We start from the raw sequence: 27,008 nt of genomic DNA, 5'->3' as shown, positions 1-27,008 counted from the left end.
ATGTTCTAACGTTTTAAAAGTCTAGTGTAGACAAGGCACTGTATACTTCAACATGATATAACTGCTCAAACTTAAAATCTAGGGTCCCCAGTAGGCTTTAACTTGATCAGTTTAGCACATATTAAAAGCAGAATGCCTTAACTGCATTAGATTTTTAAAACTAGTGACTAATATATATTAGTTAACACATTCTACCATCATACCTTTTATCTTAGTCTAGACAAGGCCTAAGAGATCCTGGTGCCATCTCTGAGAAAAAAGATGCCCCAGATGAGGTTATTAGGGGTGGAATGGACAAAAGAACAGAAGCTCAGGATTTACTGGCCTAGGAGGGAATAGTCATTGTAGTACTACAGCTTTCTCACTGTGGGATAATGTTAGCATGTACTCTTCCTCCCCTGTAGTTTTCCAAACAAAACTCAATTATGTTGAGGAGTGAATTTCACCCTTTGTAAGTACATATAGTTGGCTGACAGTGATCTCTCTTTTGCTATTTAATACTTTTATTTAAAGCTATAGTCTGCAGGAACTCTGTTCATTGTAAACAGATGCCTGTGTGCATGTCCATTCTTTTTCCATCTTAAGATATAACTTGCTTCTTAATTCCAGAGATTTGACTGTTCAAAAGTTATGACACTATAAAGAAGGCCACTGAAACTGATTTCATTTAAAGCACGGTAATATCAATTCTTCCAGTTGAATCAAATATGTATAAACAATTTGGATAAATATTAATCAAACAGTTATTTATTTCATTAATGTATTTTTTTTTATTTATAATTATTTTCATTACCCACTGCATTGGCAAGAGGATGTCAGCTTACTTCTTTTCCCTCTGTGGAATGAGAGGACTTGATAATCATTTTTACAAATGATTGGTCTAAAACTTTCTATTGGCTCTCCTAGGAAAGCAATAAATAAATAGACGTGACTCAGTATGTGACTGTGGATGGAAAATTGTTCTCTGCTTTCTGGTAAGTAGTAACGACAGCCCACCAGAAAATTATTTACAGATTCTGAAGCAGATCACAAAGAACTTTGACTCACTTTTTTTTTTTTGGTGAATGACAACATTAAGAATGTAACCCCTCTTAACTCTGCTACACCCTTCTAGAATATAATTCACTCAGAACAAGAGGAGGACATTGACAGCCTTCTCCAGGAACTTGTTTCACACCTACAAGTTTTTTTCTTCTTATCTCAGAGATTACATAGCACATTTAAGCAATATTTTGCATTAATCTAACCTCTGCCATTTGGACCACATTAACACACCAAGACAGGTTTATGTACCTCACACGTCAGACCCTATCAAGAAACTTGGTAGTGGCGTTTTGATAAGGACACCATACCCTCCTGAACTTGTTCTAAAAACGACAGCAGCAAAACACTCATCTACTCTCACTTTTTAGTGACCTTGTTGTCCCCTTATTTAGTTGTGTTACAACTGCTTTACTGTATGTGTATGTAGCTTAGAAATTTATACAACCAAAAATGCCATATTCCCTGGGATTTCAGAGATATTTTTCTTTTGTACACACTTCCATTATGTGGTAGAGTAATCTGCGTGATGTACGGTTATTTAAATTTGCAGCTTCCTCTGGTGGCTTTAAGGTCACTGCATGCTAGATATAAAGTCTTTAATAACAAGAGTCTGAGATTAGTTTCGCAATTTCTGTGTCTCAATATTGAGATAAATAAATGAACCTGCAATACTGACAAATCAGTAAAGAAGATGAAATTAGAGGAAGGATACTTTGTAATAACTACTCTCATTCTGGGAGTCTAAGCTTCTTATAAACATGTGATTTAAATTATTGCTCTTTTTTCCATATTAATTGCTATTTAAATTTGGATTCTAAAATGTTCTCAAGCTTGTGAAATAACATTTCCAAACTTGTAGATTATCATGTCTTTCCAAGTAATTTTTTGGATATGTTTCTCAAGATGAAGAATATTTAACCACACCCTCAAATTAAATTTTGATTGAGTTTCAAGAGAGCTGGGAACATTGTACACTTTGTGCTGGAAGTCTGGAATTTTTAAATCTATCTTCTGAACTTTGTGATACAATGAAGAACCCAATTTCTTAACTAAACAAAAAAATCAATCATCTGTAAATGGATTTAATCCTACCATTTAAAAAAATTAAATCTTAAAAAGCCTGTACAGCTGGTGGGAATATTTTTTTTTTTATTCCTTAACCTTTTCATTTTGGCAAATATCTTTCCTTCACTGTTTTGAAAACATACCTTCTGATTCTATTCTCAATATTTAATTGATATACATTAATTTAAAGGATGACCAAACTATTATATATTTATTCAAATTTCAAAAATGTTTAAAGAGAGCTTGGATTATGCACTGAGAGCACTTGCTTATTTTACTGCACAATTCATAAAACAAAGACGATAGCTGTATTTCAAAATCAGACAACAGGTTCTTGAGAGATTCCTTTTCACACTTGTTAAGTGATATTTTTAGGAACCACAGCTATTAAAGGGCCAATGCTTTATTACACTTTCCAAGACAGCTCTAGATAGCTTTACATTCATTTCATCTCCTTTCTTTTTTCTCCCGCATTATCTTTTTGCTTTGTTCTCTTCTCCTCTTATTTACAGGATTCCGAGGATCATAGATTTCAAAAGTGTCTTCATCCTGCATGCTTGCATCTTTCACTTTTCTGCTTCTGTCCTCAAACTGAAGTACATGTGACAACCTAAAAAAACCCAAACAAATCATAGTTCAAACTTGCTGAGTGAAAGAAGTGACATTAGAAATTGTAATTTCAATATCCCTGGCAAAATATACTGTTGTGAGATGGTCAGAAAATACAAAAATGAGTTTACTACTACTTTATATTCCAGGGTAACCACTTTTATTTTCAAATTTAAATGTTCTCATATCAGTGTTGTCTGATGGCCTTTTATTTCTAGTATTGAGTCCTTTTGTCTTGTTTCTATTTGATGCACCTTCCGAGATGAGTTAAATATAATCCTTCCAGAAACTGGGAGTGTTTTTCAAGTTTTCCTATTAGTCACGATGGACTTTCCTTTTAATGCCTATGGTCAGCATGATTGTAGGCCTATTTCTATTTTTGCATTGAAAACTCTTACAGTAAGTTCAGGGAATGCATTCTATAGGATCGCAACCCTTAAGATTAAACAGGGAATGCATCAGTCCTCCTGTTCCACTTTAAACTGAACATGCTTTCTCATTCATAAATAGGCTTGGAAGGCTTAGATTTTTATTGGTAAATGTTGGTAAACCCAGATTTCACCATACAGACAAACCCATGACCAAATGTTTCCGTTGATAATCAAAATTTACTGACAGACAAAGTCAGAAAAATGCTGCTTGAGAACTTAGGGTTTGATTTAAGAATTTCACTCTGTGTATTATGATGTGATTTTGACAGTTTGTATTTTAATGCTTATAAAGCTTCAACTTTTTGCATCTCAACATCTACGGTCATTAAATAAATATTATCTGACTCCCTTAATTTCTCACAACCATGAAAACTTAAATGGATAAAATTGAAAAAATGCTTACATAAAATGGATATTACCTGTTAAAATTATAGAACATAAAAACTGAATTCTGCCAAGCCTTTTCTTAGATTAAACTCTAACGTTGCTCTTCAAGCCAACTTTTTCTTTCTACTGTTGATTTGAAATCTTGACCATACTGGTAGTTCTCCATTTAATAAAATTCCCAGTGGTCTGAAAATATCAACATGTTCTGGAGTCATTGGTATCTTGTTGTCATACTCAGGGGCAGGAAAGCCTGGAGTTGATCAACTCTGGTCTTATTAGTAGGTGTCACTGAAGTGGGAACTAGTATGGAAGATGTCAGAAAACATGAAATTTTAGGCTACCCAAAATAGAATCTTAAGGGAATATAGTTCAATTGTTCTACTCTACTGAAAAAAGACAAAACAAACCGTGCATACGTACAGGTTTACCAGTTATAAAATAATGATCTTTACTGACAAGTCAGATACTTTTCTACCTCACAACATGCTGAACTGGATGCAATATGACTTTATATACTTAAGCGTGCCTGTTGATTGTAACATTTTAGATGAAACCCCCACCCCCATTCCATTAATTTCTACTTCCACTCGGAAGAGAGAATTGCTATGCAAAACTGCTATTTTTGAATCGGTACAAAAGACAACTTTAAAATTTGAAAGTTCCATACAAAAGGTGGCAATTTTCATTTGCATTCAATGTATAAGAATGAATATAATAGTGGAGTACACTATTAGTTCACATTTCTGTGAGTAGTCTCATTGAAGTTTTAGGGCACTACTGGCAGTAGCAAGAACTACACTTAAAAATAATGGCTTGTCTGCATGGGCATTTTAGCTCATACTAACTTGTATTAGTGAGGATTGAAAAAGCCTCTGTACATATGATGCAAACCTTTAAAGCATACCCTCTCCTAGTTGGTGCAAGTTCTGGAGCCCTATTACCTAAGTATATTAAGTTTGATGTGAATTAAGTTAGTGTAGATTATTGTTCATTAGACAGAATGCTGCTGCAGACAACTTTGACAGTCCTCCAGCAGCTTTACAATAGTCCTCAAGCAGCTGCTTGGAGCTGTGGTGAGACCCTTGACTATCTAGCCATCTGGGGAGAAATGAGGGTGCAGGCAGCTTTTGTGGCCAGCCACCACAATAAGAAACTGTTAGAGGAAATCTTAAACAGATAGTTGAAAAGGGTCACTACCAGGCTGCCTCTCAGTGCTGTATAAAAACCAAATAGTCTTTTCTGTTTATAACCTCCAAGGTCTGATGCGGCAAGGAAAAGATAGGCACATAGCTCCCATCAATTGCCCCCATACAGTTTGGGAACTCCACATGTGCAAAGCCATCAATAATCTCCTGAGCACCAAGCTGTATAACTTGGTTCAACAATACCTCTGCACAGCAGCACACACCTTCACAACAATGGCCCCAACAGTCAATCTCCCCATGCTGAAATGGTTAGCAATGGATCAGTTAACAGTCAGGAGTGGCTGTTTTCCATATGGCAATGGTGACATCTTCCAGATGGCAACATCTTCTCAACTGGTATGGGACACCACATGTTGGCATGCTACTACTGTAGCCCCAGGGTCAATTCAGCACAGATCTCCAAAAAGCTGCTGTCACCACCCTGAAATTCTGTCGCCACTGCTGGTCATCCCAAGTTTGAGGAACAATTCTCTGCCACCAATCAATGCTGGTTTCCTGGGCCCAGAAATGGCACTCCGCTGTGTGAAGCTGCTCCAGGAGAAAGCTTGTGTAGTACCAGTTCCTCGTTGGTGTCCCTGCACCTTCTCCATCCCCTGCTGCTTCTGGAGGAGCCAATGTTGTAGCCACGCTATCTGCTTGATGGCATGGCAGCTGAAGTCGAAAACCAAAGACACCCAATGCCAACAGCTTATATAAAGCACAAACAGCCTTTGCCTATTTGCAGCTGCCAGCATAGCATATCTGCAGAGCATTCTTTCATCCATGCTTGCCAACAGGAATCTCAACTCAGTTGCCATATAGACAAATGCTAAGTGTTTACAGGATTGTGTAATAAGGCTGTTCATGTATTTAGTAATTTATATTCATTAGCAGGTGCTTGGGAAAGACGTGAAATCTTAAAAAAATCAGCATCAGGATGAAAGTTTCATCACAGGATGAAATATTGTTTTACTATGCTTATATAACATACTAAAACCTGAATGAAAGAAGCCATTTTTCACAAAAACTTGAAGTACAAACCTGAACATGTAACACTTTTTATGGATAACTTCTCTATAATTACATCTAATTTTCTCTTTTAATAGAAATCAAAATGTTTTAACTTGTTTTTCTTTCAACATGTTTGTCTTAAAACCCCCCCAAAAACAAAATCCAAGAAAGCGACTGATTTTCAGCACAATAAACTGACCCATGTGCTCTATAAATTACTGATTGCAGTGAATTGAAAGCATGCCTACATTTTATAATGTCCTATGAAAACATATATGCATATTTGTTAGACTTGTTCCAATATATAACGTGTCAGTAGGTTATAATTCTGTACACACTAATAATGCTACAATTTATTTTATCATATCTAAAATTCTGTACAACTTAATTTGCCCTTGTGATGACTCATGATTGCAAATTTGTAGTTTAATTCTAAAAGAGACTGAACAATTATTTATTTTAGTTGACACACTTACTGCATTTGTCTTTTTCTTCTCAGCTTATTAAATATGAAAATTAGAGAGTACTGTTCTCTAAAATTAAGATACAAAAAGAATGACAACATTCTTTGGAAGTGTTACGTACATTTTGTGTACATTTCATAAAGTGGTGCTTTCAGTTTTAATAGATAACACCACACATTTGCAGTACAGGATTGATAGAAATTAAGGTCAAAATGTGGGATTCTCACACAGGGCCTGTTCCCCAGCTAGCTGGGCTACAGATGCTGAGCTGGGTGTAGACTAGGTATAATCTACTCCTTTCCCAAGGCTGGGGGAAACCAGGAAGGAGATTTTGAGTCCGTCTCTATCCTGGGACAGAGGAAAGAGAGGGCCAGGGAGAGAAGTATGAGAATGGCTCTGTAGCCTGGTGATTAAAGCATAGCTGTATTAATTTAGATAGACTATATGGACCCAAAGAGTCAAAGATGTTAACATAACTCAGTCACTGACCAACATTAAAGCTATTTTAAACATGGTTCGGGTTTAGTATACAGAGACCTCAGTTTGCTTAGTAGCAAATACATAATTAAACATCATTTTTATTAAAATGACCTGTTATTAAAACCCCCTTGACAGTCTCCTAGATGGTATTAAAGATTGTAATTGTTGTCTTTTTTTGGGAAAAGATAAGTTAGTTGAGATGGGTTGTGGCTGTTAAAGTCTGATTCCGCTTTCTAGAAAATAAAACAAGACAAAGACATACAAAAGGGGAAAGAAAAGAACAACAAAGATAGGAAATGCACCTTCTATATCTGTGACACTCTGTACCTCAAAGCAGCACCCTGGAACCCCCATTTTCACCATCATATAATTATGATGTTTTATACAAAGTATGCCTTGTGAGGTATCATTTAAAAAGTTGATCTGTTGAACACTAATGTCCTATTGGATTGTATGTACTATCATTATGTGGAAATTATGAAGTTTTGCTCTGTGTGTGTGTGTGTTACTGAAATATGTTGTGAGGTTGGGAACAGCCACAACCAGTCTTTCAGGTACAACAATGGAGTAGCCAGATGTGCTGATGGCCCGTTAAAGGGAAGCCACTTTCTCAAGAACTGTATACAATGGAGACTTCTCAGAGACAGCACGTATACAATGGAAACTGCTTGATCCATGTCATAGCAAAAGATCTTTCAAGCAAGCTGGGAGAAACTATGAAGTGGGGAAGTGACATCATGGCTTGGCCTCACCCCCCACAACTCAACACTTGAAAATACATCTGGAGGACAAAGACTTTGAACTGGGGAGGGTGGTCCCGGGCTGGAGGAGAGTTCCGGCTTGTGTATTGAAGATCTGTGACCTGCTAGTACCATCTATCAGAGTGAGACACTGCTTGTTTAGTCTATAGAACTCAGATTGTGAATTTCCTTTTATTTCTTAGATAACCAACTTTGATCTCTACGCTTACTAATAATCACTTAAATCTATCTTTCTATAGTTAATAAATCTGTTTTATATTTTATCTAAAACAGTGTTTTGTTAAAGTGCTTGGGAAATCTCAGCTAAGTTGACAAAGGCTAGTGTCTCTCTTCTCCACATCGAGGGAGGGGCGGACTGGGTAATGAACTTACACTGGTCAGGCTTCTGACCAGGGCAAGACAGTATAGTTCTGAGGTGCAAGGCTGGGGAACTGGCTCAAGCCTCTCTGCTGTTGGTTCATGAGTGGTTGGGAGAAGCTTTCATATAATTCAGTTGGGTGTGTCCCTGCCTGTGGATATCTGTAAGTACAGTACCTGCCAGAGGTTTGTAGCTTGCCAACATCATCAGTGTGAGGGGATTCCCCAGGTTGGTGGGACAGAGGGCTCAGTGGTCCCACAGTTCAGACTGCATCCTGGGAACCCCGTCATAGTGTCTGGTGTTTATTTTCACTTACAACATCACTGGTGGAAAAACAGGCATGACACACAGTCTTGTCAGCCATTCTGAGACCTGGTAAACTTGTTCCAGCATCGGGTTGTTTAGGTTGCATTTAGCTGCCTCTTTCTGGTCATAGGCTTACAGCAGTGTGGCAAAATATACTGTCTTGGCCAGCTAAGCCAGACTCTTATTAAACAGAAGAAAACAGAAGAGGGATAAGACAGAGAAGTAAGATGGGGAAAGGACAAAAGGAAGGAGGAGGGAACACAAAGTCTCACTGCTCCACTGGTGTTCAGGATTCAGTCAGAGCAGGCAGAATCATCCGGATCCCACTCTTTGGCCTGGTTTGGATCTCTCAGGATCAGGATGAAGGTCCATCATCGCAGGAGATGGTGGTGGTGGCAGCCATGATGGTGAAGCTCACTCCAATGGCCAATTTTTCTCCCAAAGTCTCTTTTCTTAAGGACCACAAAAAGGAATAATGGGTGGTATAGCCTGTCCTCCCATCATTTTGTTCACAATAGGTCTAATTTCTGACACACCAATTTTGGTTCACTGATTTCTGGTTCCACATTTCGTTTCCCAAGCATGACCTTAACACCTTGATCTTGAGTTATATCTGCAGTTAACATGATCTTGAGTTATATCTGTAGGCCTTTTTGTTTGGACCAATCCAGTCTGTCTTGCTTTTGCACCTTTTCCCATCAACGTTTGTTGTCATAGGTATGTGATTGTGTCATCCTATGAACGTTGTACAGTTGAGCTCACAACTAGGGTAAAACTGGAGGTCCAATGATCACAACTGCACTCCCCTGGGAGGTGGGAAATCCAGGATCCAGTCTCCCTGCTCCAACGACTTTTAAAACTGTTTATCCACAGAGGAACAGGTGAGACTGAGAGAGCCCCCACATCAGAATATCCCATAGTCCAATGGTTAGAGCACTCACTTGAGAGCTGGCAGATCCTTATTAAAATCCCCTCTCCCGCTCAGGTGGAGCAGGGACTTGACCTGAGGATCATCCTCTCCCAGGTGAGTATGCTAACTATTCGGCTAAAAGTTATGAAGGAGATCTTCCTCCTGCTGCTGCTCTTTTGCTTGCAAAAAGTAATGGAGGAGCCTAACCCCAAGAGTTTGCAACTGAGAATCTCAAACGGAGGGAGGCACAGAATTCCCTGAAAGGGGTAGAGTTAGGAGCACAACCCTCACCTTGGTATCTCCCATTGTTAATTTAGGCAAGGAGCCGCCTAGCATACTGGCTTTTGTGAACGTCATTCAGAGGTGCCTGTCTTTCCGCATTCATTGTATAGGGAGCCCAGGTGCCTAGCTCATGCTTTGTGAATCCCAGTGATTTGCTAGGCACCAAAAAATTAGGCATGGTGATGCTGAGTGTCTTTGAATCTAGCTCCACATTTGCATTGCCAAGCACTTGGCTAAACATTCTGTTCAACAAATATGCAGGTGGTCTGAAGAAAATTTTAAATAGCTCAAAACCCTATAGTTTCTTGTGAAACAGCTGGTTGCCCAGATAATTTGTCTACAGTCACTGTGCTGATGGCTCCACTATTTCATCTCCCAGAGTTAGTACTTTGAAAACCCCACTCTGCAACTTATGCTTATCCCCAGTAGCTGACAGTTCATTCTATGCTATTATGACGCATACGCTTTGCAGAAACTGATGAAGCAATTTAAGTTTTCAGCTCACAGCTGACTTCTAATAGAGAGATTGCTGGAAACGTGCCAAAATGTTTAGACCAAGGAGATAGATCAGGGGTGGGCAAACTATGGCCTGCGGGCCGGATCTGGCCTGCGGGATTGCCACCCCCGTCGCACCACGGGGCTAAGGCAGGCCCCTGGGGAGGGGGGTGGGAGGCAGATGGCTAGGCACGTGCTGCCCTCGCCTGCAGGCACTACCCCCCGTAGCTCCCATTGGCCGGGAACTGGGAACCATGGCCAAGGGAGTTTCGGGGGAGGTGCCCGCAGTCAAGGGCAGCACACGGAACCCTCTGCTCCAGTGAAGAACTCAGCTGCAAAGAACGAAGGGAACAAGTTCTGCTATCTTTCATTTTGAGTGCCTTCAAAATTTGTGTGCACCAATGGCTGCATGTCAAAATCAGGCCATTGTACATTTATTAAACTAAAAGCACAAATAAGAATTTTACCTAAATGTAGGTACATATACAAAACAGAGACTGGCTAAGAATGTGGCTGTTGCTTCTGCTATCAAGAGGCACTGAGATAAGCAAGGCACAGCTTTTCACATGCTAATTAGCAATAGTCCCCCTATAGACCTGAGAGTTAACTAGCAGACGTATACATGCCTAGAACATGTACAAAAACTACAAATCCCTTCCACATTTAGATCAAATAAGTTCATCACAATGAATATTACAATAAATACCAAAGACATGAATATTGTAAATTACCATCACTATATTTTATATGGATTGTCAGTTCACTCCGTCAGAGAGGTAAAAGAGAAAACAGCTGGGATTTATAATATTTTGATCACTGTTTGAGTATACTTTTGGATATAACTACAAGGATTTCTAAATAATTTGTTAGGTAGAGCCTAACATGGAACTTCATTTTCTTCTATTGTTTATGTTCCTTCAGTCCGAAACTGACCACAAGCAAAATGCCACTTTTTTCAGAGTGATATTTGAGTGATTCCTCTTTCTTTAAATTATGCCCTGCTTACAACATAAAACTTTCCTGAAAATACTATGAAATCAGAGTATTCAGAAAGTACAAGCATAAATAACAGAGAAAATGTTGCAACATTTTCCTCCTGTCACCCTCATGATATATAGCCAGTAGATAGAATTGTAGCCCATATGAAAAGACAGACAAAACAGATGAGTGAGTCCACAGATCAAAGCAAAAGAGGTTTCTCTTCCTAGGAAAAAGAAGTTAGCTGTTCTGGAAGAATGAACTCACTGGCACTCTTTTCACTTCCAGCAGAGTAATGGGTGGCATAAGAAGAGGAGAAACAGAAGAGACCAAAAAGAAAAATAAATTGAGGAAGAAAGGTAAAGAATGGAAAAGGAAAAGAATGAGTAACAAAAACAAAGAGAATAAAGGGAGGCTGACCAAAATACAAATAATGGAAAATAAAAAGGAAGAAAAAAGCCAGAGAAAAGGGTAAAAGAATGAAAATTGAAAACAAGCAAAGAATTCAAATCAAGGAAAGAAAATGAAAGAAAACACAGGACTGAGACACAAAAACAAACAAACAAACAAAATAAAAACCAGAATGGCAAAAGAAATGTGAAAAACCAGGCTTTAAAAGAGGAAATGTTATATAAATTGTAAAACAAAACTAAGCCTGCAGCCCCTCCCCTCTAAGATGACATACCACAGCTAAGAACACGGTTCTTAGAACTGCTCTGGCTCCCAGTATACACTAGTGCTCCCACCATTGCTAGTACCAGAGGAGCTGATCTGGTGCTACAGCAAGTGAGAGAACTGTACAAAAATCTGAGTGTAGGCACAGCCCTAGTTTACTGGGACTGACAATAAGTGTCCACTGTCCCAGTGTCGGCCTTAGGGTAGGCCCTGGGAGAACTTTCTTTAGCGCCCTTTATGTGCAGTTCCTCCAGGACTTCTGTCCATCCATCCACAATATCAAGCTATGAAAGCACCTATCGTAGTAGCATCCATTCCATTGCCACAGAAGCAATATGGTCTCTTCCTATATCGCATTTCCGTACATCATGGACACCATCACCAATCACCATCTTGTCATTTCCGTAAGTTTTGCAATTCACTGTCACTAATTATCTATTGTCACGTAATTCAATTGGTGACTTAACTGTCCACTGCCAACTGATTTTACTTTATCTTTCTCATTACATTGTCCTTAGTTTCACCTCTGCCCATTCCTGTGTTCCTCTTCCCCATTTTACTCTGTTTCCCCGCCGCTATCAGATTACCTCTGCTCGCCTCCAAGTTCTTGTGCTGTGTCAGAACCCTTCAGCTCCCTTACCTCAGTTTCACTACATTGACAACTTAATTAAAAAGAATGAATTAAGGCTCTTTTGCTCACAGACAGCAGAATACTAATTGCCAGTCACTACATAAAGATGTTAAAAATATTAATCATGGTGAGTACCACGTCCTGGAATGGTTAGAAAAACATTTCCAACATCTGTTGAATAGTATGCTTTTCTAATCATCCAGACTATTGAATTAATGCTGAGGAAAACTGAAGATAATACTGAGAAAATCACCACATAATACATTGATAAGGAATTTAAAACCAAAATAATTGTGTTTTTAGTCCTCTATATAAAATGATTAACTTGTGGAACTGGCTTTATTATTCCATATCCCAAGACAATATTGAATAGTTTTTACATCTTTTAAACAAACATAGCTCATTAACAAATTGGCCTTAATTTAGTAGGTGGAACTAGCATATATTTTTTCGGACTGACCTATAATACTGATTCACAGAAATCACCTTAAATTGTCATTACAATTTCAGTCTAGACAAAGGTGAAACACTGTTGGTGGGCTACACTTCTTCTGCAAGACCTGAAAAGCTCTGAGTATATTAAAAAAGGCAAACTGGGTGTATTTACTTAATCAAAAGGCAATACTGTGAAACCTAATTAGTAGAACTAAAATAAAGGATGTACAGTATCTAAAATCCAAACAAGAACAATTACTGAATAGAAGATAATTCAAAAATAAAAATCTTGGGTTATTATTAAGGTTCATGCTTAGAGCAAAAATCACCCTAATTTTTAAATAAGGAAAATGAAAATTTAATTAATAAACTTATATATGTATTAAAGTCAGATCATGTAGGTCTCATAGCATTGACTAGCACATTGGAAGGGAATAGTGTTTATAACAACCACTGGAGAAAGATCAGATCAACTTACTTTCTTCAAAAAAAGAAAAGGAGTACTTGTGGCACCTTAGAGACTAACAAATTTATTTGAGCATAAGCTTTCGTGAGCAGTCTCTTATTGGAGTCTGTTGCATCCGATGAAGTGAGCTATAGCTCACGAAAGCTTATGCTCAAATAAATTTGTTAGTCTCTAAGGTGCCACAAGTACTCCTTTTCTTTTTGCGAATACAAACTAACACAGCTGCTACTCTGATTACTTTCTTCAGAATATTTAGCATATAACCTCAGAAGAATGACTAAATATATTCATTTGGATCAGTTAATCAACAACTCTTGTTACTACTTCCTTTAGAGGCAGAAAAGACTTTGGTCTAGGCTGAATGAACATATTTCTTTGAAGTGTTGAACAGATGATATCACCTAGGCTTGCTTGTTGAAGTAGTTCATTTTACTACAAGTCTTTCCAGGTGACTCCACTGCCAGAATGGATGCTGGAGGAAACAACAACATTATCACTCCAGCAATTTATGGGTCCTCTAAAATATCAAGGAAAGACTCTGAAAAAAAAATGTTTTTTTTGTGTTTTCTTCTATGCCTGCAGCATAAGATGTACATACCTTTTTGGACAAGTACTTTTTCAGGGATTCTTAACATAATATTCAACTCAGATATTTTCATCAAATTACATGATTTCTCAGTTTTCACCACAAAAGTATTTCTTGCAAAATTAAAATTGAGAATTTAGAACAACGTTATGTAATCTCCAGGTTAAAACTTCAAATAGTCCATTGTTTGCAAAGAACAAGGTTGATGAGGGAGAAAAAAGCTTTTATTTGTAAGGACTAATGCACATGGGGCTTGTTGCCTCATTTTTGATTTTTTTTTTTAATGTTACTCAACATGGTCATTAAGTACTATTTTTCTCTTAAAATAAGATTCAAGTTGTGAGTAACCAGTCTACTGGGATACTGCATTTATCCACAGAAATTCCATTAGGTCCAAAAGACATGACGCTAGTGAGAAAATGTGACTATTTTGGTTTTGTAATGACCTCAGAATCACCAACATGTAAAACAACAACAATTTAGGCTCTCTCTACAGCATGGAGACTACAGCTGCAGAGGTATGTTGGCATAACCTGGCAGTGTAAATGGAAGTTTTAGTAACACCATCTCCCTGAAGAAAGGTTTCAGAGTAGCAGCCGTGTTAGTCTGTATTCGCAAAAAGAAAAGGAGTACTGGTGGCACCTTAGAGACTAACAAATTTATTAGAGCATAAGCTTTCGTGAGCTACAGCTCACTTCATCGGATGCAAGTTAGCTAAGTTAAAGTGTTTTTTTATCAACCTACCTGTGTCCAGAATGGGGTGAGGTCGGCATAGCTGTGTCCGTCAGGGAAGTGGTTTTTTACAGCCCCGACAAATGTAGCTATGTCAACCTAACCTTTGAGTGTAGACCAAGCCTTATATTCTCAATCAAGGTATTCTCATTATGCAAATTAAATTATCTGATTCTTATATTCTATCTTATCAGTAGGGCCCTACCAAATTCACGGCCATGAAAAAAGCATCATGGACAGTGAAATCTGGTATTCCCCTGTGAAATCTGGTCTTTTGTGTGCTTTTATCCTATACTATACAGATTTCACAGAGGAGACAAGTGTTTCTCAAATTGCAGGTTCTGACCCAAAAGGGAGTTGCATGGGGGGGTCACTAGATTATTTTAGGGGAGTCATGGTATTGACATTCTTACTTCTGAGCTGCTGCCTTCAGAACTGGGTGGCTGGAGAGTGGTGGCTTCTTGCCAAGAGCCCAGCTCTGCACGCAGCAGCACAGAAGTATGGGCAATATCATACCATACAATCCTTACTTCTGTGCTGCTGCTGCTGGCGGCGGCTCTCCAGCTGCCCAGCTCTGAAGGCAGTGCTGCTGCCAGCAGCAGCACAGAAGTAAGGGTAGTAGTGTCGCAACCCCGCCCCCCCAACTCCTTTTTGGGTCAGGACCCCTACAATTACAACACCATGAAATTTTAGATTTAAATAGCTGAAATCATGAAATTTACAATTTTAAAAATCCTATTACTGTGAAATTGACCAAAATGGATCGTGAATTTGGAAGGGCCCTACTTATCAGTAATCCACACATACAAGCTACTGCATTTCCCTATCCTTCTCACGAAGTATGTTAAGTAGTTTGATGAAAGAAGAGGGGTGCTTTAAACAGAGAACACATGCTTGTGGAACAGATTGGTATGGAATACTCTGAAGTAAATTCCAGATTTTGTCCCAGACAGTATACCAATGTAGAGAAAATTTACAGCGTTTACTGTAAGAACATGTGAACTGCCCTACCGGAACAGACCAGTCTAATATCCTATCTCCAGCAGCAGCCTGTACAGTACCTGATACTTCAGAAGGCAGCAAATCCCCTCCCCAAATGAACTCAGCCAACTGTGCAACACTATATCATGTGGGCCACAGAATGGGAAAGAGGGTAGGGTTTCCTTGGAACAAAATCACATTCCAGTTAAACTGCACTCTGTTCTAGTTTTCATAACTTGACATTCAAAATTTTATTTAGCACACCCCCACCCCTCAAAAATTCTGTATATAGCTAAATGCATGTTGCCTACATATGTTACAAAGCCAGATAATGTTGGGAGTGTATGTAGGCAAAAATGGTATACAATACCTTGGACGCTTAAATTGGGCTGTTAGACACAAAAAATATATTATTTCTTCATCTTTCACTAGCTTAGCAATAAATAAACCATAAGATTCTGAGGCAGTAAATGCAATGCTAGACATCCCTAGAGTAAAGTATGGATCATCTCTGAATGTGTTAAGTGAACAAGGAGCCAAATCCAAGCCCAGATGCCTGGCCCAAATAAACTTAGACATGGAGAAATAAAAACTGTATTTCTCTGGCATGGACAACTGCTAGAAGCATTAGCAATAAGTAGTATAACTTTGGCAGAAGTACCATTTTGATCAAATACAATCTTCCAAACATTCAACAGTGGGAGAACAATTAAATGATCGAGGTTTTGATCATATGCTGGCAGTATGGGGTTCGGGTGAGGTGGGGCAAGGATGAGAAAAAAAGGGATTTACTGCTTATTTTTTACCAGCTTAGTGGCAATACAAAGACCGAAATAAACATTTATTTTTTGCCAAACAGAGTAGAAATCCCCCTCTTTCCAATGTGTTTTTAATACAGATCTCTGGCATTAATTTATTCTTTAAAGGGGCCTGTAGCAATCAAAAGAAATATTTTGATAATTCCTTTTTTAAAGGTAGCTTGGTAAATCAATGGCCTTAACAAGAGAGATCCAATGTGGGGCCTGATTTTCCAGTCTAGCCAAGGTACGTTGGCTTCAGTCTGAAAAGGAGGGGAACAAATGTGACTCTAATCCATCTTTGTGTTCATGAACTGGAGCACCATTTTATCTTTGATTCTCCAGGCTAGAGTAGGCATGTCAAAGAAGACTGGCTCTTCGTTTTCAGGAACTGACTGCTCAGAGCACACATCAAATTGAGCCCCAAAAGCAACATAGGCAAGGGAATATCTAGTTTGCGAATCCCACTAGGGTTTTGGCATGACTTAGGTGCTGAGCTGCTGGATTCTGTCCAGCTCTAATTAGGACATAGAATGCCAGGAGACCTAGCAATTTGAAGGTTTGGTTTCAAAGCTGTTTCTGAATCAAGAGGACAGTGCTGAAGATATCCTGGAAACTGTGCTAAGCTAGGTAGATCTTTGTGATAAAAGAGCCTGTAACTGGACATGATCTGCTGAGATCATGAATTGTGACTTTTCTAGGTTTATCCTCAATCTTCGAGATTGAATGAGCTGTCCATGTGTTGCACAGAGCAGACTGGAGCTCTTCTAGCAACTTTGCTTTTATGAGCAATATGGAAAGATGTGGACACCTTACCTTCTTAGGTGAGTTGCTGCCACTTTAACACATTTGTTAAGTTCTTCCAGAGCAGTAGATAAAAATGAAAATTGGGCTAACCGAAATTTCCTCCTGCAAAACAGAGGAATTATCAGGATTACTCCCTCCAAGGAATGGTGGCTCTAGACCTGGAATTGGACTCAGAACCTGTGATGGAGTATGAGGACTGAATTAATAGGGCAACACCATAGAATTCAATAACCAACACCAAGATGTGCTTCTGCACCACAGAATGTGGTTCCTGTGACAGAGGCTTTCCCTTCAGCTGCAATAGATCTCTCAGCACCAACGGACTCATGGTTCCAGTCTTCTTGGAACCAAAAGAGGAGTGTACACAGTCTTGAGAATGCTGCTGCTGCTATATCTTCTTCCTCTTCTCATAGATTCTTGGCACCAACGAAGAACATCTTGGACCAGGATCTGGGAGTAGTATAGGGCCCTACAAGGTAGTGTCAAACAGGCCTGGAGAAAGTGTCTTTTAGCACCAGATTCTCTCTCTCTCTCTCTCTCTCTCTCTCTCTTTTTTTTTTTAAACACTTCCAGGAGTGTGGAGAAGGAGGTGGAATCAGTTCGGAGTCCAAATCCATCCTTCATTTCATCTTTTGCATAACTGGATCCCCTTGACTGATAATGCTTTATCCTCAGCTCTCATGAACTTTGGTGCAGGCTTTGTGATCTGTGTTGTACCAAGGAGCACAGGCATTCCATGGCAGTTCATACATTGAAATAAGGTCTTTAATGTAGTTGGGACTTGATCCATTAATTGCCTTGAAAATTAGGACCAAAGCCTTGAACTGTCATTGGAAGCTGACTGGGAGCAACTAGAGGGACTTGAGCATGGCTCTGATGTGCTTACAGTGGCCTAATCAATGGAGAGGGTGAGCAAACACATTCTGTACTAGCTGGAGTTGGTGCATCGTCTTTACATTCAGCTTCAGACACTTTTAATTACAGTAATCCATGGTAGTGGAGATGACAAATGTATAGATCACTGTGACCAGGTCCTCTTCTGCTATCTGGCTGTCCAAGTCAAACAGATCCCAATGCTTCACACTACTTTGATGAATGGGGGCTGGATGCCTTCAATGGAAGGTGGAAACAGCTTCTTGTCTAGTTCTTGAAAGCATTTCCACTTTCTGACTGCTGTCACTTAACTTTTGCCTGGGTTCAGCTTGTACCAGCTGCTCTTCATCCATAAACTTGTTTCTTGTGATCTGATATTTAGTAATGGTGGTGGTTGCATCAGTTGACCATGAGATATATAGCTCAGTATCATCAGCATACTATTCACAGCCAAACCCAACACATTTCACTATCTCTCCGAGTGGTGTATGTAGATATGGAGGAGAAGAGGGGATAGTATGGATCACTGTGGGACCCCACATATGAAGGCCTTTAGAGGAAGAGGAGGAACAGTCAGACATCATCACTCTGTGGAGAGGAACAACTGAAGCCAATGTAATTGGCTTTGTTCTATCTACTGCTGTACCCTTGATGATCTTTGAGAGAAAAGAATGAAGCCATAGCTCCACCTGCTCCCTTCTAGGGCAGGGGTGGTCAAACTTACTGGCCCTCCGAGCCACATACAACAGAACTTCGAGAGCCAGGGCACATCTTCCAGGGGCCGGGACTTGGGGCTTCAGCCCCACTCCCGCTGATGCTCTGAGCCCCAGCAGCTGCTGCCTGCTGGGCAGAAGCCCCAAGACCCCCTTCCCTGCTGGGCAGAAGACCCTTCTACATTGCTGCAAGGCAGAGGTCCTGATCTTCTCCCCCACCCACAGTCTGGTAGGTGGAGAATGGAGGGGTCTGGGGGGGCTCTGCGAGCCGCACTTTAATGGTAAATAAGCTGCAGTTTGGCTGCTAGGCCTTCTCAAGGGTCAGCAGGTAAGTCAATAGGACCTCATGATCAATGTTATTGAGGGCAGTTGATAGGTTTAATATTGGCATGGACATCTGATCCTCATATACCACCATCAACCAATGCAAAAACTGCAGTCTCTGTGCAAACCACCAAAGTCTGTACCTAGAACCACCTATAAGCTTCAGCCAAAGCAATCCGACTTAGGCATTTAGGTGCTCTGAGAGTTTTCTTGCCAAAACCTAAAGCACAATATGGCCTATTGACTTCATAGATATGGTCATAAGAGTACCCTTTCTATCATTATGAATGGTATTTACATATAGTAGAAGGTTTTTTGAATTATATGGCTACAGATAGGGTCCATTGCTGGTTGTAAAAATTTGAGACTCCTTGAATTTTGTAGAGAAGAATGGATTCTGCTGCTCCAGACAGTACATGTAATCACTGCCACAGAACGGTCATAAAATTATAGGGACCTCAGTATACATCCCGGTAAAGATTCCTAAATTTAAAATTAAAACTATATCACATATTTCTCTTTAGCTTTCTTAACAACACTTCTTCAACTGCCTTGTTAGACAGTAAAATCTGGTAATAATTATCAAACACCATGCACACTATTTACAATAGAGTCATATTTCTTTTATTTCTTTTTTTGCATAAAAAAGTAGAATGCTGCTGAAAAGTACCCAAATGTCTGCTGTGCTCCATGCCAATACAGCAGCTCAGCCAAAAATGCAAAGAGAAAAGTTTGCCAAATAAAAGGAAACATAACAAATTGGTAATGGTTTCTATCTTGACAGAAAATGAAAATTATGCCTCAATGTGTGGCCACTGATGTGGACACATAAAAATATCTTAGAGACAATAATTTTACCTCAGATAACACACCCTGACAGTAGAGCACAGCATACTGGCTAGCTTTCACTTCCCTTAAAAGCAGCAACCATGACCGACAAAATGGCCTAGGAATGCCTATCACACAAGCACATGCCATGCACTCATAATATTTACTACAAATCATCTTAAGTACAAACACTGCCTTTTGAGGGGTGGGTTGCAAATAAGAGACAAGGAATTTTTAATGTGAACTTGCCACAATTGGATCAAATGACCCAGTCCAGCTGAAGACACTGAAAGAAAAGGAAAAGAGCAAATCTTCCTCCCAAAACACCAAAGTTTAATTTTAGTTTCCAAAACACTCTAGTGTTTGTGTATATATATATATATAGTTTATATACTGCTTAGGGCTTATCTACATTGCTCCACTTTGTGTACTACAGGAGTGCAGACCTTGCCAGTGAAAACTTAAAGGTTTATGTATTATTGTGGGCCAGGATTGTATGTAACTTCTCGAGGCGGGAGATGTGACAGATGAGAGTCCAGGGGTTTCAAAGGACTATACTGAACACGTGCCAGACAAGAAACACACTTTTGAAACAGGTTTCAGAGTAGCAGCTGTGTTGGTCTGTATTCGCAAAAAGAAAAGGAGTACTTGTGGCACCTTAGAGACTAACAAATTTATTTGAGCATAAGCTTTCGTGAGCTACAGCTCACTTCATCGGATGCATGAAGTGAGCTGTAACTCACGAAAGCTTATGCTCAAATAAATTTGTTAGTCTCTAAGGTGCCACAAGTACTCCTTTACTTTTGAAACAGAATGTGTTACGTGGTTTTCCTGGGAAATATGTAGGGGAAAGTGAATTCAAATGCTCCAACCTTTTGAAACTATGCTCTGTGGAGAGGGCGTTGTCTGCTGATTATCTGTTACCAAAGACCATGTTCAGAGGCCTGAGTTATATAAAAAAATAGCTGCTCTGTCCAGCTTGGGTTCTGGTTCTGAATCTGAGACAGTTATAAACTTATAACCATGGGGAAAAGCCGTGGATTTTGAAGGACTGACACCTACCACAGTCCCAGGTTGGAGTTGGGTTGACTTCTGGTAAGCTTTTTAGCATGTGTGGAGGTTATTTTGTGGTTTAATATGTTTTCTCTGTAATGCTTTCACCTCAAGAATAAACATGCTTGCTTATAAAGAGCTGTTGTGTGGTAAATTATAACTACAGGCAATTGCACTGTTCATTATCTCTAGAAAGAAAGCAAAGCACAAACACTGGCCTTTTGGTAGTCTGGCTTTCTGGGGATATCACAGTGTAGGCAAGGAATTGTGCAGCCTGGAAAAACCCCAGTCAGGAGGGATAGAGATGCAGGTCTCTGCCCAAGAGAGGTGACAGCTGAGGAGTCAGGAGCTTAGACTGGGAGCCCTTGAGAGGAAATACTGAACTGTGACATATATTTACACAAAACTGGTATAAATTGTCATTGTCCTTTTAAGTCTGTGGAGCTATACCAGGGGTGGCCAAACTTACTGGCCCTCCGAGCTGCATACGATAATCTTCGAAGTTCTAGAGGCAAGGCACACATGCTGGGGGCTGGGGCTTCAGCTCAGAGGGAGGTGCCTGATGGGATGAAGCCCCCTCAGGGCTGAAACCCTGAGACCCCCCTCCCTGCTGGGCAGAAGCCCCTACCCCACCGCCCCGCTGCAAGGCAGAGGTTCCAAGCTTCCTCCTACCCCCCGGTCTCGTAGATGGAGAATGGGTGGGAGTGTGGGAGGATTTGTGAGCCGCACTTTAATGGTAAAATAGCCGGATGTGGCTCATGGGCCACAATTTGGCCACCCCTGAGCTATACGCTCGCTGAGGATGTGCTTCCTGGCTTATTAAACTAACAAACTTAGGTATTTCAAAAGTACCATTATGTCAAAAAGCATGGAAATAGTCCTAATAGTAAAATGATACTGGCCCATATATTTCTGTAGAAGAAATGCCCCTTGTGAAGTGAGCATATGGTTCTGGAAGTCAGGACTTCCCAAAGTCAACAGTAAAGCAAAAATCAACTCCCAGTGACAGGAATGGAAAATGCAGTAGGAATGGGGCATGCCAGTGTGGCTCTTTCTGTTAATATATTTATATATCTTGCTAATACATGTGAAGATAAATAATAAATATGCTATTATACAGATTGGCATAAGCATAAACACTTTACTCATATAGACATAGTATATAAAGAAGTGATGAGCAAAAGTTTCACATGAATATCTAAAAGTTAGAAGACTTACTATCTGACTGGTCCTGGCTCTCTTCTTCCTTGTGTCACACCTCATTCCTACCAATAGGTCATGGTTCTCCTAAATTCTGATGCTACACACCAGCCTCTTCAAAGGGGCATTGTCTACTCTTCCCTTCTTTCCAAAGCAGCAACAAGGGAGTAAGATATTGATATCACTTAGCTGAATCCTGCTATACTAGCTCATTGCAAAGTTGATGGCTCTGTGGCTTCTGAAAAGTAGGCTTCAGAGAGAGTATGATTACATTAGCTATGGAATTTCAGATGCAGGTAATGTAAACTTGTATGGGATTAAAGTACAGAATATCACTAAGGGCTTGTCAATGCAGTGATTTAGTGCACGGCAAGCCAGGGGGTGAATCTACAAAGCTCTAGCCTGTTCCACACTAAGTGGCCATGTGTTCCTTGCACTAAAAGTTCCCTAGTTTTTTCAAAACAGCAGTAGATCTAAACATACTAGGGAACTTTCAGTGTACAGCAGCACGGTCCACGTAGCCATTTAGAACATGGCAGGCTAGTGTGCTGTAGACTTACACACCGGTTTGCTGTGTATTAAATAACTGTGTAGACACGCACTTAATTTGAAGGAAACAGAATCTCAGTTGAGATGCTACTGGTTCCTGCTACTTACTTTTGGGAGAGGGTAACTGGCAAAGAAAACGAACTGCCTTGCTTCCTCCTGAAGAGGCCCTGAAGGAGGAATAGGGAAGCAGACTGTCTGACCTTCTCCAGAAGAGAACCTACCACTACAGGTAAGTGAGATGGGGGAAAAAAAAAGACTTACTAAATTGAAAAAAGTTTCTGGTTCAGAGAAGGGTGAAAATTTGGAGCCTTATTTTTCCCTGGTCAGATTTTCCCTTCCCTAATATAATGCATTAAAAATCCTTACCATCCTTCATCATCCTCTACTTCAGGTTCAGACATTTCATTTTCAGGAGTGTCTGCTATTGCCTGAGTTAGCTTTGATTTGAATCGGTCCAGCAGCGCCAGCGTCTGAAATGAAATATCTTTTGTTTTACTGAAGTTTTGTAACAATAAAATATGCAATACACTTATGTTTGGATTACTTGAGGAGTAGTCAATTGAGGTGGATAAGAAATTGTTCAAAAAACATATTTGAGGAAGATACTCCCACACAGTTCACAAATTCGCCATCCCCATTAGTGATTACCATGTTGCCTTTTTGACATGACCATATGATGTAAGTGTTGGGATGCAAGGTGTGGTGTAACAAACTAAATGAAACCATTAGCTTTTAATGTGGTCATTCAAGGTCATTTCCTATAACTTTAACAAACAATAGATGATAAATTAATAATCCTCCTGCAAAGAACCTCCAGATAATTTATGAAAGTGGATATAAACAAACTATATATTGCTATTAGTATATTAGTAGAGTTATAAATATTAATACCTAGAAGTAATGTAAGGAATTTGTTATAGGTTATGAAATTTGGTCAGTCATCTACAATGTCTTAAGCATATTTACTTAAAGGAGCAGTTACTTACTAAGAGTAAGATAATCAGATAAGCAGACTACTGCTTTTACTGTGGAGATCTGTCATTTTTCTCTAGTGAAGAAATCAATGAAATAAATTAAAAATAATTCAGGCTTTGATGTCCTAATTTGGTTGACATTTACATACTGTATTGTACAGTACAGATACAACTTTTCCAATTCTGTACTAACATTTTCAAAAAACTGTAACAGTATGTGAGCAGAAATATTTTGTGTGTGTGTATGTATATATATACACATATATCTCACAAAAAATTCTCATAGCAAAATAACTAACGAAGCATTATTATTTTATCTACCACAGTTGGTTAATAACTTAGCTAGATTAATAACTAAATCACACAGTGTTTTAACAGCATGCGCTCCAAAAGAGCCACAGGAGACACATTAAAGAGTCACCTGCAGCTCACGAGCCTCAGCCTGAGTATCATAGCTGTAAATGTACTGATACACTATATCACAATCATAGTCACTTACAGCTGTTATTTTATTCTGTAAAACACCTCTGTATGACTGCTTTTATTTTTTAAATCTAGTTCTAAAAGTAAAAAAGAAAACTTTTTGAAGTCTCTCCCCAAAAGCTAAAAAATGGGAATCAGAAATAGAAAATATCACAAATGTGCAATGTAGTCAAGTTTCCTTGTGCAAGCAACCTTATCTTTGGGAACTTCCTGGCTCACGAGTTCTTTCACTACTTTAGTGTAGCATTAATAATATGTTTTTTGTTTAGGAAGGGCGGTTGCATTTAATGTCCATATTTTCTGTTAAAGAAAAGGGGGAGGGGAAAGAGAGAGAAGAAAAATTTCAGAACTAATGATTGTGCAGAGCATAACTACTCCACAGTTTTCTCCAGGGATGAAAACAAGTTGCTTTCCTCCTCCCACTGTGCGAGCAGGGGAAAGTAAACCCTTGGCTGCTTTAAGGGTTGTAAAATTCATTTTGTTGCATTAGCAGATATCCAGTACAGGTTCAACAGGGGGTCTTGGCTCCCTCATAAACTGGAGTTAGAAGTGGATTAGGAGAAGATTAGTTGGTGTTGGTCCTGCTTTGACAAGGGAGTTGGATTAGATCAGTGGTCTCCAAACTTTTTGAATTGCGCACCCCCAGGGCCAGCTCTGGGGAAGCAAAAAAAAAAAAAGAAGAGCTGCCTAAGATGGAGCAGGGAGAACCGAGCTGCTGCTGGCATGCCGCCGAAGAATCAAAGGTCCAGGAGTGCTGCTGCTGCCGCCGTGCCGGCAGCACTCTTTTGGTGGCGCTCCTCCTGCAGCGCACCCCTAGGGATGGTCTTGTGCACCTCCTGGGGTGCGCGCACCCCACTTTGGAGACCACTGGACTAGATGACCTCCTGAGGTCTCTTCCAACCCTAATCTTCTATGATTCTATGAGACACCTCAAAGAAGATGGGAAAGGAGACCGGGTTGCCTCGTGTTTGGTACAGCGAAGAAACAATCCCCTTTCCTTCCCCTGTTAATCCTCTGATGAGGGCAATGGCATCCCAACAGCAGTACTGGGACGCAGCAGAAGTGAAAGGTTTGTGTGTGATATGCCCTTCCACTCTGGGAACGGTTTTCCAACCAGTTATGCACCCACCTTATAGTAGCACCATCCTGTTTATTTATGAGAAGGTCAGGCTAGACAGTACCAAAGTCAAGATATACCACATCTACTGCTTCCCTCCCATCCACAAGGCTTGCTATCCTGACAAAGAAAGCTATCAGGTTGGTTTGACATGATTTGTTCTTGACAAATCCATGCTGTTACTTGTTAACTTATCATATTGTAGGTGTTTGCCAATTCATTGCTTAATTATTTGCTCCATTATCATTCTGGGTGTTGAAGTTAAGCTGACTGGTCTGTAATTCCCCAGGTTGTCCTTATTTCCCTTTTTACAGATTGGCATATTTGCCCTCTCCCAGTGTTCTGGAATCTCTTCCGTCTTCCATGACTTTTCGAAGATAATCATTAATACCTCAGATATCTCCTCAATCATCTCCTTGAGTATTCTAGGATGTATTTCATCAGACCCTGATGACTTGAAGACATCTAACCTAAATAATTTTAACTTGTTCTTTCCCTATTTTAGCCTCTGATCCTACTTCATTTTCACTGGCATTCACTATGTTAGACATTCAATCGCTACTAACCTTTTTGGTGAAAACTAAAACAAAAAAGTCATTTAGCACTTCTGCCTTTTTCACATTTTCTGTGATTGTTTTTCCCCCATCACTGAGTAATGGGTCTACCCTGTCTTTGGTTTTCCTCTTGCTTCTAATGTATATTTTCTTATTACCCTTTATGTCTCTAGCTAGGTTTAATCTCATTTTGTGCCTTGGCCTTTCTAATTTTGTTCCTACATACTTGTGTTATTTGTTTATATTCATTTTTTGTAATTTGACCTAGTTTCCACTTTTTGTAGGATTCTTTTTTGAGTTTCAGATAATTGAAGATCTCCTGGTTAAGCCAGGGTGGTCTCTTGCCATACTTCCTATCTTTCCTACACAGTGGGGTAGTTTTCTCTTGTGCCCATAATAATGTCTCTTAGAAAAAATGCCAACTCTTGAACTGTTTTTCCCCTTAGACTTGCTTCCCATGATATCTTACCTACCAACTCCCTGAGTTTGCTAAAGTCTGCCTTCTTGAAATCCATTATGTTTATTGTGCTGTTTTTCCCTCCTCCCATTCCTTAGAATCACGAACTTTACCATTTCATGATCACTTTCACCTAATATATTTTTGTCCATTTCAAAACTACTACAACTATGGTTGTAATCTCTTGAAAACTTAATTAAAAAGTCAATTTTGAACAGAGACCAAGCATGTAACAAATCAGGCCAAAAGGTAAATGTTATGGAGAGCAGGGGAACATAAGGGAAACTTTTTGCAACAATAGTGACACTGGCTGTGACCACATGCACTAAGTGACATTTACACAATGAGCTAGGGGTGTGATTCTCCTGCTCACATACATATATTTGTGCTAGCTCTCATTGAGCTAGTGTGAGTAGAAACAACAGTGTAGACATGATAGTATGGATAGCAGCAGCGGAGGGACGGCATATCTGTAATTTTCACTCCATGCATCTGAAGAAGTGGGGTTTTTTACCCATGAAAGTTTATGCCAAAATAAATCTGTTAGTCTTTAAGGTGCCACTGGAGACTCCTCGTTGTCTATGTGGATAGCCCTTCTCTCCCGAATTTTTTTGGGGGCAAACTCATGGCACTTTCAAGCATAGCAATATTGATGTTCTGACTGAAGAACTGACTGGAAACTTCACAGACTTTCCCAGCACCTATGGCTGAATAACCCACATAAGAGACCACTGAGTCCTCTTTTTTAAAGAATTAAGCCAAGCTTTTTCTCGGAGTGAGATTTTGTGTCATACAATTGAAGAGATAAGAAACTTTTCCAGAGTTTTCTGTGAAACAGATTTTCCTTAGTGTCAGTTTTATTATTTTAAGCAACTACCTGATCTTCACGAGAAATCCCTTTCTTTGGCTGCTGCTTCCGCAGATCTTCATACTTTTTCTTCTCCTGTAGATATTCTGTAACAATGCTGTTTGGATCAGCTTCTTCCTCTGAAATAGAAAACAAATTTT

General features: G+C 39.6%; 1 protein-coding gene across 4 annotated transcripts in view; it reads right to left on the bottom strand.

The window, feature by feature from the left end:
* Positions 1 to 661: 661 nt before the first annotated feature.
* CWC27 (CWC27 spliceosome associated cyclophilin) overlaps positions 662 to 27,008 on the bottom strand; it is a 207,556-nt gene continuing 181,209 nt past the window's right edge. For 2 of the 4 annotated variants that reach the window (XM_038401697.2, XM_038401696.2), the window contains exons 12-14: positions 26,878 to 26,987; positions 22,782 to 22,885; positions 662 to 2,719 (exon numbers count right to left, since the gene is read on the bottom strand). In XM_038401697.2, coding sequence (XP_038257625.1) covers positions 2,557 to 2,719; positions 22,782 to 22,885; positions 26,878 to 26,987 — 377 coding nt within the window. In that variant the 3' untranslated portion in view covers positions 662 to 2,556. Of the gene's footprint in view, positions 2,720 to 8,531; positions 8,553 to 20,993; positions 21,031 to 22,781; positions 22,886 to 26,877; positions 26,988 to 27,008 lie in introns of those variants that run through there. The other 2 variants (XM_038401702.2, XM_043514171.1) reach the window with 2 other exon arrangements.

Source organism: Dermochelys coriacea, chromosome 5 (genome assembly GCF_009764565.3).
Source record: "Dermochelys coriacea isolate rDerCor1 chromosome 5, rDerCor1.pri.v4, whole genome shotgun sequence".
Lineage (NCBI taxonomy): Eukaryota > Metazoa > Chordata > Testudines > Dermochelyidae > Dermochelys > Dermochelys coriacea.
Note: the sequence above shows the minus strand (reverse complement) of the source record. Positions and strands in the feature narration are given on the sequence as shown.